The sequence below is a fragment of the Zeus faber genome, assembly GCF_960531495.2.
Source record: "Zeus faber genome assembly, chromosome: 12".
Classification (NCBI taxonomy): Eukaryota; Metazoa; Chordata; class Actinopteri; order Zeiformes; family Zeidae; genus Zeus; species Zeus faber.
The window spans coordinates 24,698,487-24,720,368 of NC_137196.1; the positions used below are offsets into that span (position 1 = coordinate 24,698,487).

A 21,882-nucleotide genomic window follows, 5' to 3' on the forward strand; every position below is an offset into this window, starting at 1 on the left:
TGATGCTTTGGCGCGGTTCTTCCATCCAGGGGAGAAATGGATATGAGTGTTCTTGCTCGTCGTCAAGGTCTCTCTCTCTAAGAGGCCATCTTTTCACACTAATGGAGAAATTAATTTGGAAAGATTCAAAGGTGAATAGAAATGAAGTGTGTTTAAAAAAAATAATATATATATATATATATAGCGGGATGCTTACAATATGAGAAAGATGAGACAGCTCCATGGTGTAGAAACGTCAGCAGGACATTCACGTGGCTGTTTGCTTTTATACTTGTACGATTCTGTGTATAACCATAGCATCACATTTAGTGAGCCGCATTTAGTATTTTTATATTTTTTAAATGTTATTTGAAAATGTAAGGATCCATCGATAAGGATATGCAAATAGAAACCCACGTTCGAACCTCACCCGCAAGTCGTTTTTCTATCTGCTATATTTTCTTTTCCGTTTCGACCCGCCCCCCCGACAGGAGGTTGGACAGTTCAACCAATCAGGGTGTTTGCTGAGATTTAGGAGGGGGGCTCGTCGGCTCATCCGTGCCCTAAGAGAGGTTTACCTGTACCTACGCTGAGGCAGGACCCCCCGCCGCCCCAACTGTAGAAATAAAAAATAAAAAATAAAGGAAATTTGATGGAACCACTTTTGTTGGAATTTGAAAAACAGGTTCTTTGTAACGTCATTTTAGTCTGAAGACGGTTTTCCGAATGAAATCAGTAAAGCAAATTATTTGCCCAGAACTGTTGAGAAAAAACAAAAAACAAATAAAAAGTTTCTCGTAAATTGTCCATTCCGTGCACGTATCCACAGACTAAAAGTCTTTGTGTGCTCTCTCTCTCTCTCTCTCGCCTTCTCTCTCCCTCTCTCACCCTCTCTTCTCAGTGCATCCCCCCTTGCGTTGCCTCACCCCTGTTTTCCCTCCGGAGGGTGCTGGTTTCCAGCTGTCTGTGTGTTGGCCGAAGCAGCCATCATGCTGTGTGACACACTCATTCATATTGTATTCTTCCTCTCATATACTCTGTGTGTGGGTGGGTGGGTATGTATGAATGTATGTACATACTGTATGTTTACACACACCCACACTGTAGAAAATGCATTGTATACACTATATACTGTCCTTCACATAGTCACATATACTGTATGGTATACTGGCCCCACACACACACACACATTGTATACTTTATCACGCACACTCCGATGGACACAGGGAATGTCTCAGTGTGACAGCCGAAGAGCACCCAAGGCCATGTAGTAGCGTTAACATGAACACACACTCATGGCACGTACTCACACAGACACACACACACACACACACACGTGCAAGAACCAACTATCTGTGTGAGCCATATAGAAACCGAACTGTGTGTCACTCACTCACTCTCTCTCACACACACACACACACACACACACACACACACTGGAGGCCATCTAAACAGCTGCACAACAATCACCAACACGGGTGCCTTCACAAAGAGACAAACAATTATATATTGGCATACATACACACACGCACACACACATATACAGGGTATCCATTATTAGATCACCCTATTTGGGGATTAGAGAGGAGTTGGAAATGCAGCATCTTCAAAGAGATTGTGTGTGTGTGTGTGTGTGTGTGTGTGTGTGTGTGTGTGTGTGTGTGTGTGTGTGTGTGTGTGTGTGTGTGTGTGTGTGTGTGTGTGTGTGTGTGTGTGTGTGTGTGTGTGTGTGTGTTGCTCTGAGGTCTAACAATGCATTATGGGCAGAGGGGGAGAAGTAGTGAGGGAGGGAAGCTGCGATGCCCCAGTTGCCGTCCTCCTTTACCCTGTTATCCTCTCGTTGGTTCAGTGCTTCCCCTCGCTTCCTCCGCTAATAAGGGTCCCGTAGCGGGGCCGGTTGACAGTCCCAAACACGACGGGATGGTATGGGACGCTCTTTTCTTTCGTTTTCTTCCCCCACCCGACTCCCACACCCACTGGTGAGATTGGGATGTAGGGGTGGGGTTTGGAGATAATGTGGATGTTGTCGGTGCTTCCGCTTCCTTGTCAGTGGGTTTGTTAACGAGGGTTAGGGTCTGTGTTTGGGAGTCGGGCACTGGAGATGTGGATCGTTTACGGTCAGTGGCGGCGGTTTCTTTGATCTGTCCGCCCATGAGAGTTCTGCACTTTTGACACACACACACACACACACACACACACACACACACACACACACACACACACACACACTGCTTTAAACTGTGGTAAGTTTGGCGTTTGCCAGGGTGCATTATCCTGCTGGAAGAGGCCACTGCCGGAATACCATTGCCATGAATGTGTGTACTTGGTCTGCAACAGTGTTTAGGAAGGTGGTACATGTCAAAGTAACATCCAGATGAATGCCAGGACCCAAAGTTTGCCAACAGAACGTTGTCCAGAGCATCACACTTCCTACCCCGGCTTGACTTCTTTTCATAGTGCACAGATCGGCCACAACATTAAATGCACTGACAGGTGAAGTGAATATCATTGATCGTCTCGTTCCAATGGCACCTGTCAAGGGGTGGGATGTATCAGGCAGCAAGTGAACAGTCAGTTCTTGAAGTTGATGTTTTGGAAGCAGGAAAAATGGTCAAGCGTAAGGATCTGAGCCACTTTGACAAGGACCACATTGTGATGGCTTGACGACTGGGTCAGAGCATCTCCAAAACCACAGCTCTTTTGGGCTGTTCCCTGCATTCAGTGGTTAGTACCTACCAAAAGTGGTCCAAGGAAGGACAACCGGTGAACCCGGCGACAGGGTCATGGACGCCCAAGGCTCATTGATGCACGTAGGGAGTGATGTCTAGCCTGTCTGGTTCGATCCCACAGAAGAACTACTATAGCGCAAATTGGTGAAAAAGTTAATACTACTATGATAGAAAGGTGTAGAACACACAGTGCATCACAGCTTGCTGCATATGGGAGCGCTCAGAGTGTCCATGCTGACCCCTGTCCTCCGCTGGACCATGGAGCAATGGTAGAAGGTGTCCTGGTCTGATGAATCACGTTTTCTTCTACATCATGTGGATGGGCGGGGTTACGGTCCGATCTGATGGAGCATCTGTGGGATGTGCTGGAACAACAAGCCTGATCCATGGGGGCCCCACCTCACAACTTCCAGGACTTAAAGGATCTGCTGCTCACGTCTTGGTGCCAGACACCACAGGACACCTTCAGAGGTTCTTGCCCGCCTGAGTGAGTGAGTGAGTGAGTGAGTGAGTGAGTGAGTGAGTGAGTGAGTGAGTGAGTGAGTGTGTGTGTGTGTGTGTGTGTGTGTGTGTACGTACTCACTGAGCACTTCACACCTACTTATTCATGCCATTACCTAATCATACAATCGTGTGGCAGCAGTAAAGTCATGCGGACACGGGTCAGCAGCTTCAGTTAATGTTCACATCAACCATCAGAACGGGGGGAAAAAATATGTGATCTCAGTGTTTTCCACCGTGGCATGATTGTTGGTGCCGGACGGGCTGGTTTGAGTGTTTCTGTAACGGCTGATCTCCCAGAATTTTAATGCACCAACAGCCTCTCTGGAATTGACTCAGAATTGTGCGAAAAACAAAAATAAATATCCAGTGAGCGGCGGTTTTGCGGACGGAAGAGCCTCGTCGATGAGATCGACCGGAGCCGACTGAAATGCCTCACAGCAAGAAGGTCCTGGGTTCGATTCCCGCCTGGGGCGCTGTTGGCACGGTTCTCCGGGCGGGTTATCTCACAAATAGGAGCCTTTCTGTGTGGAGTTTGCATGTTCTCCCCCTGCTCACATGGGGTTTCCTCCACCTAACGTCAGTAAGGACCCCCCCCCCGCCCAAAAACATGCACACATCATTGTCTGACCAGCGATGGACACTCGTCACCTGGTCCCCGGGCGCGTCCACGAATGCTGCCCACTGCTCCTGGCTGTCCCCCCGGAAGAAGGACAAGCCAAGGATGGGTTAGATGCAGAGGCCTCATTTCACCGGCCACCATCCAAAGCATGTGCGTGTGTGTGTGTGCATGTGTTGTAGTGTGGTGTGCTGTGTGACAATTAAAGATTCTTCTTCTGTGCCGTTGTGGCGAGCAGACAAACACTGCGCGCGGAACCACGTTGGGTTCCGCTTGTGTCAGCCCAGAACAGGAAGCAGAGGCTGCAGTGGGCGCAGGCTCACCGAAGCTGGGCCGCCGAAGACTGGGAGAACGCGGCCCCGGTCTGATGCGTCTCCATTTCTGCCGAGGCACACAGATGGCTGGGTCAGAATTTGGCGGCAACAGTGCGGACCCCCACCTGCCTTATGTAAACAGTCCAGGGTGGTGGTGGCGGTGGCGTCCATGGCGTGGCGATTTTATTTCTTTCTTTTTTTTCTTGGCTCATTTTGAGCCCGTTAATACCAATCAATCGCGGCTTGGATGCCACCGCCTATTTGAGTGTTGTCGCTGACCATGTGCGTCCCTTCATGGCCACACCCGTCTTCTAACGGCTACTCCCGGCGTGACCACAAAGCGAAAGCCCTCTCAAACTGGTCTCGGTGTTCCTCGGCTCCTGTCGCCGGATCTGAATCCACCAGAGCGCCTTCGCCATGTGCCGGAGCGGGAGTTTCGCGGCACCAGTCTGCGGCACAGGAATCTGCAGGAACCGCGTGACGCAACCGTGTCGACACGGAGCGGAGCCTCAAAAGGAATGTTCCCCGCATCGTGTGGAATCCATGCCAAGACGTAATTAGTCAGTGTGGAAGAAATTCTTCCGCAATGATCGGTGAGGTTAATCTGCCCGATCTGATCCTTTCATGTTATAATGGACATTGTAGGGAGCAAAACATTTCTCTTTACATGAACTCTGGGGGGTTCCCGGGGAGACGGAGACAAATGTTTTGAAACCCCCTTCTGGAGGTAGAGGCCTTTGTCCTCATTCAAAATAGTTGATCGTAATCATTTTTCTCTCACATTAGTTACACTCTCTCTCTCGCTCGCTCAGGACATTCCAAATCCACACCGTTGGAGATAAATCCATGGTAATCGAGGTCAGGCTGATTCGGTGTCGATATCCGGAGTTTTCTGGCAGCGGCCCCTTCAGCCGCACCTTAATTGGCTTTTCCATGACCCGACTCAGCGGCGTCTCCGCCGCTGTCTTTTAAAAAAATGTTTTTATTATTATTTTTTTTTCTCATTTCTTTTTTCATTTCTGTTGCTTATTTATCATGGGCGACATGTTCTTAAAGCCCCCCGGGGGGAACCCTGCTCAGAAAGGAGCTCCTTTTGATTTTGATTATTATCATATTTTCTTTAATATGATTTGAACTCCTCACTTATTCACTCTGTGGCTGTGATCTGCGAGTGTCCGGAAAAACAAAACCGTCCGAGGAGGGGAAAAAAAACCCCCACCTCACCGAAAAACACCAAAACTTGAGAAAAGCCGAGTCCGCTGCGTTATTATCAGATGTGGTCGGGTTCACGGTGGCCGTGGCCACATTGCGGTTCGAGCCCCGAACCAGAATAATGTCCGCGGTGAAATAGGGTTTCAATTAAAAATATTGAATAAATGGCCTCGTCGTTGTGTCTGCTCCAGATTGAGCCACAGGCGGAATCAGTGGGAATCAAAGCGAGCGCAGAAGGCGGCAGCCGGGGGAGAAAACAAGCGCCCCCTTTATTTTATTATTATTATTTTTTCTCTTTACTTCTTGTCTTTCTCACTGGTGTAGGTGGTTTAGAGACAAAAACAAACCCCTGTATACGTCATCTGAGTGAATTACATAATGAAAGCAGCCGTTTGAAGTGGGAAGTGGAGCCGGTGCTTCATCACACTGGGGTGGTGCAACACAGGATGTGGAGGACGCTGGAGCCAAAAGTGTGTTTTATTGTAGTTTTATTATTATAATTTTTTTGTGAAAGTCAAAGCTTGCGCTGAGTGAAATTGGCACGGCACCACAGACAGGAAACGTCTTCGCCACCGGAGTGTGTTGTCTAGGAGTTTCATTTATTATTTTTTTTAATCACGCTGTTTGAACTCCGAGCCTCTTGCAGGGAAAACGCTTTCAGTGCTGTGGCGTCGGGCTCCACTGGGGACGGATGTTGGAATAAAAAAAGTCTATTTCAACGCCTCTGCTGCTGGTGACGGAGGCTTTGTGATGGTGTTGCGTTTGCGAGATATTTTTCCAACAAGATGACTTTTACACGTTATTTTGAATTTTTTCTTTAAAATATTATTACCATATTATGCTTTGCTATTTCATACTACTGTATTATATTATGTGTTGGTCATTATTATAGCACCCTGTGATATAAATAATTATAAACAGTATATACTAGGGGTGTCACGATTTTCCAAATCCACGATTCGATTTCAAGGGTTCGATTCGAAAAACATGTGTATTATTTTCAGCACCGACTGCTGTGCCCCTTTTACACATAGTTCCCGGTAAAATACAGGGATAACCTTTCCGGCACCTCTATCGGGTTTCACTATTCCCACATGCAGTTATTTTCAGGAACATTTCCGTCTCGCGCCTTTTCACACATGCCATGACTATTGCTGGGATGGATGGGGCGAGGGACCAGTTCGGCAGAATTCACCCGGTGCGGACCGGGTCCGCAGCGCCACGCCGGAGAGCGACAGACGGAGCAACAGAATGTATGTGGACGTAGCGCGCAAATAAAAATAAATATGCCGATTTAATAAATCCAGTAATAAATAAACAAGGCAATAAATATACACGTAAATATATAAATGTGTAAATATACGCCCGGGGGCGGGGGTGTACCCGAGCAACCACCCGCGCTGGCCGAGATGGTGGTGGGGGGTTTCATCACTCTCGTTGCGCAGTGGGGTTTCGTTAGACCCTCCCAATCTTATGCCAAGTTGCCATTTCTAAAGAAACACGAAGTGAGAAAGCAAAACTCCTGCAGTGCACCCCGTGGGGTCGGTGGTGCCGGTGCAGCTCCCTCTCCCACCTGGAAAACAGTATCGTTAGTTTTTTGTTTTTTTTTGTGGTATTTTATTTTGAATAGGGTATCCCAGACAAACAGTAAAAAACATTTTTAGAAGGTTTCAAATAGGCCATTACACAAAAAAATGTTTTCGGTTTACTGTTGGCACAGTCGGTCGTTCTTGTCGGCACATTCTAGTGTGTTTTAAATAGCATAAGTGGAACTGTAAATTCCAATAAAGACTGTAATTAGTTTTTTTGAGGGGAACACTGCGCCCTCCCACCAGATGCGCTGGGGGGAGGGCGCAGTGTGCCTTGAGGGACGCGGCGCAGCGGGCCCCGGTCGGCCCCCAGCGCATTAGTTTACCGGTGGAAGTTGACCGGCCCCAATACGGTGTCGGACAATATTACTCACTAAAGCACGGGGAGAAGGACAACCTGCTTGTGGTTTCCATGGTGGAAATCCAACGCTTGTTTCAATCGATGTTAGATTTCCAATCTGAACCATGACCCCTCTAATATATAGAGAACTTCATTATATATACACTGCATGGACACTTTCTGCAACGCCGTTCTGACTATTATCACTACACTGCTACAAGATACTATTCATTATATACTGTACATTATATACTATATATTATCCTATACATTATATGTATACAAACTATACTACTGTATAATACTATACATAATATTATATACATTATATATTATATAATATACATGATATGCTATACATTTTATACTATATATTATTTAATATACATTATATACTATACATGATATAATATACATTATATTCTATATATTATACTATACATTACTGTATATAATATACATTATATACTATATATTATGTACCATACATTTGATACTATATATTATACTACACATTATATGATATACATACTATACATTATACTATACATAATATAATATACACTATACTATATATTTGTAATATACTATACATTATGTATTATACTATATACTATACATTTTACAATAAACATTGTATTCTCTATATGATACTATACATTACTGTATATAATAAACATTATATACTATACATTATGTGCTGTACATTATATTCTGTATATTATACTATAAGTTATATAATAAACATTATATAGTGTACATTATATAATATGCATTATATAGTATGCATTATACTATACATTATATACTATATATTATATTAAAATAATATACATTATATTATACTATATACTATACATTATACATTATATTAAATATATATATTGAACTTACTTAACTAACTAATCTAACTGCCATTTGCCTACATTGGACCCACTACTACTAGTTAGACTAGTGCTACTGGTTAACACTGTGCTACTAGTTAGAATAGTGTTACTAGTTAACACAGTACTACTAGTTAGAATAGTGCTACTCCATGTTGACTCTGTGGACAGATGTGTACATATGCTGTTTTCGTCTCTTATCTCCGTCTTACTCCTCATCCCTCTGTTGACCTGAGCTCCTTTAGCTGCTGTGACACCTGACGCTCCCCGCGGCGTCCATCAGGTCTCGTCGTGTCTCCCCTCGTCTTTTTGGACTTGACGCGATGGTAGAACTCTGGGCCCTTCACTGCGGTGGAGCTTCTGGTTGTGACGGAGCAGGCGCCGGGGGCTCCACGTCCACGACCGCCACCAGCACCAGCGGGGCCCCGGGGCCACCAGAGAATCTATGTAGTGTGACGGCTGACCTCCCTCTCTCTCCCCTAGGGGGGAGAGGGCGAGCGTGATGGATGGAGGGAGGGAGGGATGGAAGGGAGGGATGGGAGGGAGGGAGGGAGGGAGGCGCATGGCGCATGGCGACGCCTCAGTATTTCTAATCCGTTCATCTAGTTTCACTCCGGCTCTCATTGTGCACGTCTTCACCTCCACCTCTGTCCCTCCATCCTTCTACGCTCGCCATTGTTCATGCCTCGTCCGTCTCTCTCTTTTACCGTCTCCCTTTCACTCTCTCCTTCCTCCAAAGTCCCTCCGTATCAGTGCAATTCTTCTTCTTAAGTACATCCCATAGTCTCTCTCTCTCCCTCCCTCCCTCTTCCTCCCTCTCTCTCCCTCCCTCTCTCTCTCCGTCTCTTAAGAGTTCTTTCAGGCCTCGCAGGGTTCACTCGCTGTGCGTTTGATTTAAGAGCATGCGGGGCCGTCTTTATACCAGAGGATCTGGAACAAGATGTGATTTTGAGCTTTGCATTTTATTCCCCTCATTTGGCTTCTCTCTCTCCCTCCCTCCCTCCCTCTCTCCCTCTCTCCGGTCTCCCACTCCGTAATGTCTACTTATAAACAGGACCCCAGGCAGTGACATGCGCTTTCAAACTCGCTCTCTCTTGCTTTCTCATGTGCTCTCGCACACACACACACACACACACACACGGGGAGTGACAGATTGACTGACCGCGGGGCCGCGTCGTGCCATGACACTGACTTTATTTGACGGACAGCAATCGGACGGAGGAGCTCGTATCGTGTGTTTGCGATGGAGGACAAGTGTGGGGGTGGGGGTGGTGGGTTTTGAGACGCTTTCGGATTTAAATCGTGATCTAGATACGAATCATCGAAAAACGTCATCCGTTGGGATCGTTCTAACGTTGTGATTTTTGCGGGGTGTTGCAATTCAGATATTAGAAGCGGGGCGGCCACGATCGGGAAGTCAAAGTTCAGCCATTTATTATCACACCAATAATTAGGATTGTTTTGCGGACATTTTTTTGACGCCGTAATAAGCGTCGTGAAATAAAAACTTGTCGCCAACGTCCAGTTGTCATCGGAGACCCTCTTTATTGGCGTTGGAAATTGGATCGCAATCAATTTGTGCGGACGGTTAATTTCCTCGACCCAGCCGATGGAAATTTGCCTAATTTCACTTTCTAGTAATTTGCGAACCTTTCGAACCCACTGTTTAAAATTCCCCTTGAATTCCGGTGGAAACAGCGGAATCTTTAACGAGTTTTACTGCAAAGATCGCAATCTGCTCCAATAACTGATCGGGTGATTGCGTAAAAATTGCGACGGCTCTACGGCTGCAGATGGATGGATAGATAGATAGATGGATAGATAGATAACTTTATTAATCCCCGGAGGGAAATTAAGTCGTTATAGCAGCCAGATGCATTAAATCCCAGATGACGACAAGCACATAAACACAAATATCCAAACACTCAATATAATAAAACATCAGTTCAAGCGCTACAGTGCGATCAGAACAACAAGTAAATAAAAAGCCACGCCCCAGTTAAATAGCAGTCCAGATACACTCAGCGTCTGACGGCCGCCGGCAGGTGCGAGCTCCTTTACACGCACCGGCTTGAATGAGTCTGTTGCTTCAGGTGCGTTTTGGGGTTGGCTGACATGCTGCGTGGGGGGAAGGGGGTGGGGTAGGCCTTGTCCAAGATGTCCCCCTCCACCTCCTCCACTGTGACCAGCTTGGGTCTGACGACAGCTCTTTACCGGTTTATTCATTAGAGAGCAGGTCTTAAAGGCCCGCTTCAGATTTGTTGCCTTATTTTCCACGCCGCCCACGTTTAAACCGCCCTGAATGAAGGCGCGTTCGAACCCGTCACCGCCCTAACACGTCACGGTCGCCGCGTCGATGACGTTCGAAACGCGTCGACCTTCAAATTCCCGTCTTTGCGTTTTAGGAGGAAGTCGATATCAGATATCTTTGATATCTGACTCGTATCTGATTTCCGACCTACGAATGTGGCCCAAAATGGATACAGAAATAACCAGATGTTTCATGGCGCACATCACATCTGTGTCGCGTGGGCAAAACATCAGAATTGACTCTAATGGACAAGTTGTTCTAATTGGACGGATTTGGAGACGCTTCATATTGATCTGGTGCAGGTTTGATTCCCTGCGTGCACGGTATCGGCAGCCGTGTTCTCCGCCAGAGCCGCTTAGCGTGTTATGTCATTGTGTTTTCTGACTGGGCAGGGATAAAAAAAAAAAAAAGACCCACACTCTTTCGATTTTTTTTTTATCTCCCGTTGGGGGGGTGGGGAGGGAGAGAGAGGAAACGTTAGTCTGCATAGTACAGCTGTGTGTGTGAGACACAGATGCAGCGTTCTGGCAGTATGGTAGACTTATGCAAATGTATTGTTTGTGTTTCACTATACTTGTGAGGACCGGTCTCCGAGTTGACTATTTCTTTGGTTTAGAAGATCACCAGAAACATGGGTCCTCACTTACCAGTTGTATTTACTCAGACCTTGCTTTATTGTGTGTGTGTGTGTGTGTGTTTGAGAGAGTTTTTTGGGTGGGGGTGGGGGTGGGGGTTGAGCTGTTTGTGTGCATTAAAATGCCCTTGTGGCCGAGCCAGAGGGACCGCAGGCGGCCAGGTCTGGCACTGGTCCTTGGCTCATTACACACACTCTCTCTCACGCGCACACACACACACACCCCCACACACACACACACCCACACACCACAACGATCCAGGGACACACTTTGATTTGCGCCGTCTCGTTTGAAGCGCGGAGCCCAGAGGTTGACAGCTTATGATTAATATAAGCCGCCTCTGCAGCGAGTGCGTGTAGATGCACACTGGTCCAGAATGATGGAGGGAGAGATACATAGCTACACACACACACACACACACACACACACACACACACACACACACACACACACACACACACACTCTCTCTCTCTCACACTCCCTGCCCGTCCTCGAAGTCTGGCTCGGGGTGGCTGGTTCTTTGAACTGGTGCCCCTGACACGGTGCCATCCCAGCAAGGTGCCCCCTCCCCTCACCTCCGAAATCTACCTTTAAAGTCTCTGTCTATTCTCTTCCTGTCGCTTGCTCGCTTGTTCTCTGGCTCCAATTTCCTCTTTCCACCACCCACCCGCTCTCCCTTGCCCCCTCTTGCTCCACCCAGGCTCGCCAGGTTACAAAAGTCCCCCCACCTCCCTTCACTCCTCCTGGGGATCATCCTCGCTCCACCCCTGGTGGTGCCGTTACACTTCTCATCGATCATTGGGAACCGAGGGGAGAGAGAGAGAGAAAAAGAAAGACGGGAGTGTGTGTGTTTTCTGTAATGGAAACCTCTCGGAGCGGCTTGTGATGAGCGTTTGGGCAATTAACTGTAATGTTGGACTACTTGGCTCTAATAAAGCGGCAGATAATTTACTGTCAGAGTGTGACTCGCCACATCAGTGAGCCCTCGCACACATTATTTATCCCCGTTAATAGAGTACGAGATAGAATTTCCTTTTTTTCATAGCTCCAGACAAGCCCGGCGTGTATTAAGTATCTTCAATTATTTTTGGGCTTATCTGTGGCACACACTCGCACACACTCCGTTCAGGCCGGAAAGGGAGAATGGCGCGAAGCGGAGTATCGATTGGTTTCTAATGATATCTTGGATGGCCATGCGTGAAGGAAGAGACCCCCAGGTGAAGGGAAGGAGAGACCCCCAGGTGAAGGGAGAGACCCCAATGTCAAGGGAGAGTCCCCCAGGTGGAGGGAGTGAGAGATCCCATTTTAAAGGGAGAGACCCCCATGCAAAGAGACACCCAGATGAAGGGAGACCCCCAGACATAGGGAGAGACCCCAGACCCCCATGTAAAGGGGGAGAGATGCCCCCCCCAGGTGAAGGGAGGGAAAGACCCCCATATAGAGGGGGAGAACCCCATGTAAAAGAAGGAAGTATTCCGCAGGGGAAGGGCGAGAGAGACCCCCCAGGTGAGGGAAGGACAGGGAGTGACCTCCAGTTGAAGGATTCCTTGTTGGGCCGTGACAAGACCAGAACGCAGGGCTTTGGGGAGGGGGAAGGCTGTTTTCCTCCCACTTTCACTCTTCTCTCCCTCTCATTCATCCATCCATCCTCCACTCCCCCTCCTAACCTCCCCAAAGTACTCCATATAACAGGAGTTTTAAAACTTGTCAAGGAATGGTGGGAGAACTATGAAGGCTTCTCCTCAAAATAACTACAAAGGACTCCCAAGATAAGGTGTGTGTGTGTGTGTGTGTGTGTGTGTGTGTGTGTGTGTGTGTGTGTGTGTGTGTGTGTGTGTGTGTGTGTGTGTGTGTGTGTGTGTGTGTGTGTGTGTGTTGGGGGGGGGGAGGCTCTTTCTGTCCAATCTCGCTCCCGTCTCTCCTCCTTTTTAAGTTTCTAAGTCTCTCTGTGGGAGTCTGTTTTTTGTCTCCCTCGCTGAGAGGCTTCATTGCGTCCGGGCCAAAGCCGGCTGCGACGGGTGGAGGAATAAAGTCTGAGGACTTTATTACTTTTTAGAAATCTGTTGTGTCCATCCTGCTATTGCCTCGGCAGTCTTCACTCCCTTTCTCTCTCTCTCTCTCTCTCTCTCGCTCTCGCTCTCATTCAAAACCTCCTCTCTCTCCTCTTTCTCTTTTAACTGTTTCGTTCTTTCTTTCACCGTCTCCCCAACACTCAGCGGGGTGCCATTAGTAATTCAGCGGGGTGAGGCCTTGAGGAATTGGAAGCGACAGAGCAGAAAAAAAAAAAAAAAAAACCTGAAGGGAAGGAACGTCGACAGGGGAATGGGGGGAGGGGGGGCGCGGCGGCGGGGAGGTGTGAGGGAGGCGGAGGGGGGGCAGCCAGACAGGGCACAGTCACCGTGGCACACAGGGAGGTGGCGGTGACGATGAGATGGAGGGATTAAGGACGAAAGAGTGGAAAGAACGGGCAGATTTCCATGGAGATGAGGAGAGGAAGCGGTGGGACGACGGGGAGAGAGAGAGAGAGAGAGAGAGAAAAGGAGGGAGAGGGAGAGGGAGAGCGGGAGGGACGGAGGGGGAGGCAAAAAACAAAAAAACAAAGCATAAAAAAAACAAAGACGTACAAGACCGGAATAGCATCTCAGAAATGCGGGCGGGGACAGAAATGTAGCCTTCCATGTTTTTGGGAGGGTGGAGGACGGGGATGGAGAGCAACACAGGGCGTGTGGACGGCTCGTGCTAATTATGAATTTTGAATTATGAATGAGGTTAATTACAAAGGCAGATGTGAATGTGCTCAGCCCCCCCCCCCCGCCATCTCTCACTTGACCCCCACCACACCTTTTTAAAAATGTTTTATTTATTTGAATTGTTAACATTATGGAGAAGTGAGGTCCAATTAAATACACATGGTAACTGAGGACCCATGTTTCTGCTGCACTTCTAAGCCCTAAAAACTAGTTAATTTGGAGACCAGTCCTCACAAGTATGGTAAAACACACACACACCCACACACACACCCACACACACACACACACACACACACACACACACACACACACACACACACACACACACACACACACACACACACACACACATTCTTGTACTGGTATCAAAGTGAGGTCTGAGTATATGTACACCTGGTTAGTGAGTACCCATGTTTCTAGTGCGCTTTTAAACCCAACCAGACAACAGATTGCGCCCACGCACCAGACAATTTATATGTTGCGTTTCCTGTTATGAATGTGACATGACAGTGAAATTAACATATATTTTTTTTTTCTCTCCCGTCAGGTCCTGGCAACATGGAGGCTGTATCTCTTCACCGTCAAAGTTCCCACCAAGGTAACAACACCCTCCCGCCTAATTATGGATGGATGGATGCATTATTTGTCCCCAAATTTAACTCTAACTGTAATGTACAGTTACTCTACACAACAAAATATGGAAGGATATTGGAAAATAAACCTGAAAATATTAAACAGTATAAACCTCAGGAATTTAAGCAGTAAAACATTGTTACACACACACACACACACACACACACACACACACACACACACACACACACCTGTTTTTTTTTTTTTTCCCCTTCCCAAATTGCTCCTCCAGGTGGAGGTGACATTCAATTTCCTGGAGATCCGAGCCATGAACACCTTCCCAGAATGCCAGGTAAAACCCCGAAAACGTTCAACCTGGAAACGTTTATAATTGGCCAGCAGTGGTTTTATTATGGTTTTAGTATGATCTTTGTTTTTAAATCCTAAGTATCCCCATGTGGATTATTAGTGTTATCTTTATTTTCAAATATTATGCATTGTGTAATTCCAGGAATCTTTTTCAGAATCAATGCTTTGTATTGAGTGTAGCTCTAGAAATGCACAAAACTATTCCGATAATTGACTGTAGTGCTGTTTGAAGTATTATAGACCACAGAAAACTACATTTAGAGCACAGCAAACATCCAATTTTAAAGTGAATATTTGGTTGAAATTTTGTGACAGGAGGGAATTTGACTTGACCTAGAACAAACAACAATTATAATAATTATAATAATCGCAGAATGTGGACGTTGATATTCTTGAATATGATCACATTTGATGATAGAAGAATCGCTCTCCCCCATTTATTGAACATTATTTTCAATCGTGTAAAAATAAACAAACAAACAAATAAATAAATAATTTAAACAATAGAAAGTAAATATTTTGTATTTGTGGGAGAGGGAAAATAAATATTATTTAAACCACAAAAGAATCCCTTTTCATTTGATAATTTATTGGGAATAGACTAAAATAGACTAATAAGCGACTAACAGGAAAGGAAAATGCAGTTTTAATTTCACGGGAGCTTTGTTGGCATCACCATGGTAACTGTTCCTCAGGTGGTCATCGACACAGACAAGACGACGTTCTCCCTGCGGCTCCAGAGCCAGGAGCAGGTGGAGCACATGGTGGGACACATCAACTACGCCCTCTCCCGCGTCTTCAACAACTCCATATACGCGTAAATATTATCACTGTCAAAGGTTTATTTCTGTCTTTCTGCACATTTTCGTGAAGTTTGTATTTTGCTCCTACTTATTTACTTTATCTACTAATCCATATAGCTTGAGGATACTAGTCATCAATGTGCTGTAAGTACACCTATAGAATGTATTGGAACATTAACCTAACTGAAGATGTACTTCAGTGTACTTGGTGAGTGCGTTATTTTGGTCGTCGAAAGTAACAAGAAACATATTGAAAATGTCTTCATAAAATATTATAGCACAACTTCTAAAACTCAAATTAAAATTGAAGTGCTTCCAGTTAAACGAATACGTAAAAAGTGTACTAATTATAATATACAGTATATAAATATAGAATACTTTCAGACTTAATCGTACTTGCAGCCGTCAATAATGTTCCAAAATTACAGTCACTACTGACTTTTCAACAACAATTTCTCTCGCGATAAATCCTCAGTGCACCTAAGGTAATTGGGCTGTGTGCATTCTTTTACCTCATTTCCCAATTAAGATTTTCAGTGCGCTGTAAGGAGTTAAAGTGCATGGTGCATAATCTCGCAGTTAGCTGCTGAGTTAAATTGGGGGTGGATGTGGGTGGACACCATCGATCCGGCTGTTGGGAAATAAATAAAAAAAGATATTGAAGATTTCCGTTGTTGATGTTGCCGTATTTTTCGATACGGGTCTTCCGGGAGGGATCGAACCCGCTGACAACTCTGTCGACTCCTGTGAAAATCCTCAATTTTGTTGTCAAGTGGGTCAAAGTTTGCAAAGCCTTGGTTCCTTAATTTTTGTTGTTAGCCTTTTAGTGTAATTACAGTACTGTGTATTTCACTCTTCAAGAACCAGGATGCATAGTACCGTAATTACACCTATAATCGCTCAAAAATAATGGATAGATGGGCAGATAGGTAGATCGTTGGAAAACTCTGTTGTGTGCTGATAATTTAATTATGATCTTTCCAAATTTTTGGCCCTTTAAAAGAAAAAAAATTAATAATATTAAATTGCTTTAACCCCTTTATATCTGGCAGCACAGTATGTCCTCAGCAAGTGGAACCTAGGGCTGTGACGGTATGATTTTTATTTTATTTTTTTCTTACCGCGGTGGAAAGTGGTGAACCGCGGGGGTGGGATTTATTTTTTTATTTTTTTGTCAGAGTGCATGACAATCATAGGATAAAACAGCTAGAAACTGCCAAAAATGCACAGGGATAACATTGCAATGAGGATTTATTATCCAGGGGAATGTCTTTGAACAGCTGAATCCGACTCGACTGACAAATTTCAGAGTCGGGTACAGCCCTAGAAATAATTACTAATAATCGGACACGCACAAAAGGAATCCCCCAAAATGTTTAATGGAATGCCCCCCCCCCCCCCCCCCACAAGGTCGTGGCGTGCAAAGCTGCAGTGGCAAGCGGGAGCGACTGAAAAGTTGTCTCCAGAAGTCCTTGAACAAAGGATTGAGTACAGTCAACAATGAAAACTAAACAATGATTATTGTGTTTATGTTTCAAATCCTCCTTTAACTTTCACCAGCAAAAAAAAAACAAAAAACAAAAAAAGAAATACAAAAAATAAAAATGATTTGTGGTTATGAGGGTGATGCGCTCAATGCGGCGGTGACGTCACGTATGATGACGCGGTCATCGTCTCACCCCTTGGTGGAACCAGTAGCTGGAGCGAGGCCTTGGAACAGGGAAGCAGTTCACACATTTGACATTTTATTCATGGAACATAGGGAATTTCAGCTACCAAGATGGAGCGGCCACAGCCCAGATCTTTAACCTTTTTCACGCAGTGTGCAGGTAAACATGAACAATGGGTTGTTTCCGTTCTCTCTCTCGCTCTTTCTCTCTCACTCTCTCTCTCTCTCTCTCTCTCTCTTTCTCTCTCTCTCTCTCTCTCTGTCTCTCTCTCTCGCCATCTTTCTGCACTCATGTCGACAATGTGCCGGAGCGAGGGGGATCGCCTGCGCCCGCTGACCTGAGAGAGGCTATCATCCTATTCCATCATCCTCCGAAATGGCTCTTTTCCATTAGGGCTCTCCATTGAGAACATTTAACGGAACAGGGATGGAGGGATGGATGGGTGGGGTGAAGTAACGAGGGAGGGAGCGGAGGAGGAAGGAGGAGGAGGATAGTCGCGTCGTTACTGATTGGTACCGGAGATAAACACACACACACACACACACACACACACACACACACACACACACACACACACACACACAAACACACACACTGACACACACTCTGCTCTGGGGCAGATGAGTGTGCAGATAAAACCAGGATTAAGGTCAGGCATGTGGAAAGGTGTTGATATGAATTTTTTGGGGGGAAAATGGGATTAAGGGTAGATCGCTGTGTAGTAAATGCAGTTTCAGCAGCATTGTTTCATCCCAGCTGTGTCATCCTCAGTCTTGCCTTTTTTCTTTTCGTTTTTTCATATATATATATATATATATATATATTTATTTATTTATTTATTTTTTTCAATGGAAAAAATTGAAGCAACAAGCTTCGTCGTATTGAAATGGACAGATTTTACTTTGACAAATGACAGCGTTAAAGTCATAGAATTAGAATAGAAAATAATTGTGGATAGGCAATAAACCAAAAAATTAACTGGAAATAAAAACAAAAATTGGAAATATACAATAAACTTAAATATGCACAGTGAACGATAGAATTAACCCAATATTAAGCAATTAATGAGAATATCCAAAAAACAAGAAATTACAATTATCAATAAACAACAAAAGTAAACCTACATAATGTACTAACAAATCCGCAATATACAATAAACTTAAAAATAAACAATCTGACAATAATTCTGTAAACATGTGGAATATGTTCAATAAAATTATTTATTTTAAATTCTCTCTCTCTCTCTCTCTCTCTCTCTCTCAGTCCTCCCATCTGTCGAGCTGAAGGCGAAATCTCGGCCGGAGGTCAAAAGTTTTCGCCAAATTCAGACTCATCGTTAGAGACCCAGAAGACCTGTGGTGGGAACACACACACACACACACACACACACACACACACACACACACACACACACACACACACACACACCACACATACACACACACCCACACATATCACCCACTCAGATTATTTGGGCGGTTGCGGCCTCTGCCCTAACTAGGCCAGAGTAGCAGAGTTCTTTTTTCGGTTTCGCTGGTAATCCTGTTAATCTACACCGGCTCCTCCACGCTGCAGCACTTTCATCTCACCTCAGGGTTTACGCCCAATCTCTGCCCGACTCCCATCCTTCCTCTCTCGCCCCCATCCTCCTCTCCCTCTCCTCCGTCCTCCTCGCTCTTCCTCTTTCATGTTGTGGCCTCACGCTCTTGCCGCCTCCCCGGATCCAAACATCAAGCAGCCTCGCGTTCAGCGCCGTTAATGGAGAGGGAACGCACAGGCGGCCGGTCGTTATCGCAGAACAGCCCCTGATGAGGCAGGTTTGGAGCGGGGTGGTGCTGGTGGTGCATCACTGTGGAGGGCCTTGTTTTGCGATGATAATGACCGGCTGGCTGTGCGTTATCCCGCTTATTACACGGCTACTAAAAAAAACAAAAACAAAATAAAACAAAAAAACTTAAAGACTGAATATTGCTTTGAAAGGATTTTAGAGCTAATATACCTAGTTTTGTAAGGAATATGAGTAGTATGCAACTCTTCCACTAAGTAATTCGCCAAACAAACAACAAAGCAAACTCCTAATGTGCCCTGTTTGCTGTTATTCAAGTCTTCCGTTGTAGTTTCTATGCAGCATCATAAGATGGCGCCACCCGTCGGATTGGAAGCAGAGAGGCAAATACAGGCGGGAGACAAGTGGTTGTCCCTGACGACCGACAGCGGTCATCACTAACAGACAGGCGGTCATCATTCCGAAATAACTGACCGCCAATATTGACGCTCTCGACCAATCAGAATCGAGTATTCCACAGAGCCGCAGTGTGCTGACTTGACATCACCTCTTTTTACCACTCTTACGTTTTCCTATATGCTCACATTATATTTGATTATTCTTCTATATGCTCACATTATATTTGATTATTTTTATATATGCTTCCATTATATTCGATTTTTCCTACGAAACGGTATCTCTTTCTTATATTTATTTTCTAATTTCAGGCGGTTTTTCGGAGACCTACGCCGCTCTGTGCGACTACAACGGGATCGGCTGCAAAGAGGAGGTGCAGTGGGTGAGACCTCGCCTTCCCTCACGTTATATCATCATATGTAGTCCGACATTTGCATTTCATTTCGGGGAGTACAGTACGCTTCATTTATTACGCTCCCTCCCGCCTAGTACGGTAGTAAATGTTTTTTTTTTTTTTTGTTTTCCTTCTTTCTTTCTTTCCAGGATGTCGACACCATCTATCATTCTCAGGACAACAGAGAGTTCAACCTTCTGGATTTCAGCCATCTCGACAGCAGGTGACACAGTCTTATATGGATAGATAGAACTAGGAGATTGAAAACATTGGTAATATACAGTAAACCTAACAATTAGCAACAATGAATCAGAAAAATTTTAATGTAGCAATATACGATCTAATGATAAACAATACATATCAACCTAAAAATGAATTAAATAAACAATAAATATAAAAAAAAATAACCAAAACAATTTTACAATAAAAATGTGGCAATATACAAGAAACCTAATGATAAACAATGAATATAAACCTAAAAAAAGAACAAAAAACCATAAAACAAACTGAAAAATGTATAAATTGTTACTATTTATGTATTATTTTCTATTTGTCTCGAAACCGTCTAACTCCCGGTCCCGAATGGAATCCCAAAATTTTCGCCGGCGCCTCCTGGTCGCCGCTGCCCCGTTTCCCTCCCAACTCCGACGTGACGTGTGACCTCGCGGCGCGAGGGAGAAGCCCAGAGGAAACGCCCTTTCTCGCGTCCGCGTCGGGCGGGGAGGGATTGTCACGAGGAGGAGGACGGGGATTTAAAATAAAAAAACAAAAAAAAAACCCAAAAAAACGAGAAGAGCCGGAGAACAGATTTAATTCCAGATTTATTTTCCGGCGAGTTGCTTTGAAATTTTTTCCGCCAGAGCTCCATTACAGTAGAACTACGTGACTTTTTTGGGGGGGGGGGGGGGGGGGGTGGAGGGATTTGGGATTTGGGCGCCCCTGCACTTTCTGAGTGCGATTGCACTTTTTCACCTGGCTCCCTCCCTCCCCGGAGCCGCGGGGGGGAGAGGTGAAGGAGCCGCCGTTCCCCATATTACCAGTCATTGTGCCACCGAAGTGATTCTGAAGCGGTTATTTTAGGGTTTGAAATAAAGTTACATGGCGTCGCTTTGAGCTGGAATTATATTTATATAATTATAAATATATATTTCCACGTGTCGGCGTCATCTACTCCGGCACCGACTGCGTATGTGCTGGGAAAGTCAAATCGATTCCCTCACCCACGCCTCCACAACTCTAAAAGAGTTCTGTTTTCACGCTTTTGCTGGTTTTTTATTGTTGTCGAAAGTGATGTTGTTGGGCGGGTTTGTCACAGTGAACAGGAAAAAAATCAAAACAATAGTTCTGAGTCTTTCTCTTTTATTATTTATGATCCTGGGAAGAGGAGAAGAGAAATAAATGAGGCGTAAATCGTGCGTGTGCGTGTGTGCGTGTGTGTGTGTGTGTGTGTGTGTGTGTGTGTGTGTGTGTGTGTGTGTGTGTGTGTGTGTGTGTGTGTGTGTGTGTGTGTGTGTGTGTGTGTGTGTGTGTGTGCACATCTGATCCATCGCTTATTAAGTGTCACGGGGAAACATTGCACTCATTATATTTATTCAATGAATTCGGCAACGTGGGCCAGTTGGCAACCGTGCAGGAGCTTTTGGTAGCCAAAGGTTGTTGCTCAATTTGAATCATTTTGTCATTATGGAGTGATATTGATTCTCAATGGTTAGAACTGTTTGTTAATGTAAAACTCTTTTTAACTCCAGTTTATTACATTTTCTAAGCACACAGACGTCTACAGCGTTTATTAATGAATGAGGTCATTTTTTTTTAACATGGAATGACTACAGGGTCAACCAGGACACGCTATGTGGTTGACAGTCGCCCAGACACGGTTGCCCCCGGCAACTGGACAGCGGTTATTGCTGCCCCAAGCCCTCGACTGAGATTTTAAGTGAAAACCGATTTGGCGTCAAACTGAAATTAGCGCGGTTCTGGGAGTGCGGTCTCATCTCAGTCGCCGCCGTGCGTGTTTGTGATTGTAT

At 45.3% G+C, this 21,882-nt stretch overlaps 1 protein-coding gene across 1 annotated transcript in view; it reads left to right on the forward strand.

The window, feature by feature from the left end:
- carmil3 (capping protein regulator and myosin 1 linker 3) overlaps window positions 1–21,882 on the forward strand; it is a gene marked incomplete at its 5' end in the record, with an annotated part of 82,143 nt that overhangs the window by 4,346 nt on the left and 55,915 nt on the right. Inside the window, 6 exons of the mRNA XM_080010477.1 lie at window positions 14,412–14,462; window positions 14,730–14,789; window positions 15,502–15,623; window positions 18,543–18,637; window positions 19,773–19,843; window positions 20,005–20,078. Of these exons, the coding sequence (XP_079866603.1) occupies window positions 14,412–14,462; window positions 14,730–14,789; window positions 15,502–15,623; window positions 18,543–18,637; window positions 19,773–19,843; window positions 20,005–20,078 (473 nt within the window). The remainder of the gene's footprint in view (window positions 1–14,411; window positions 14,463–14,729; window positions 14,790–15,501; window positions 15,624–18,542; window positions 18,638–19,772; window positions 19,844–20,004; window positions 20,079–21,882) is intronic.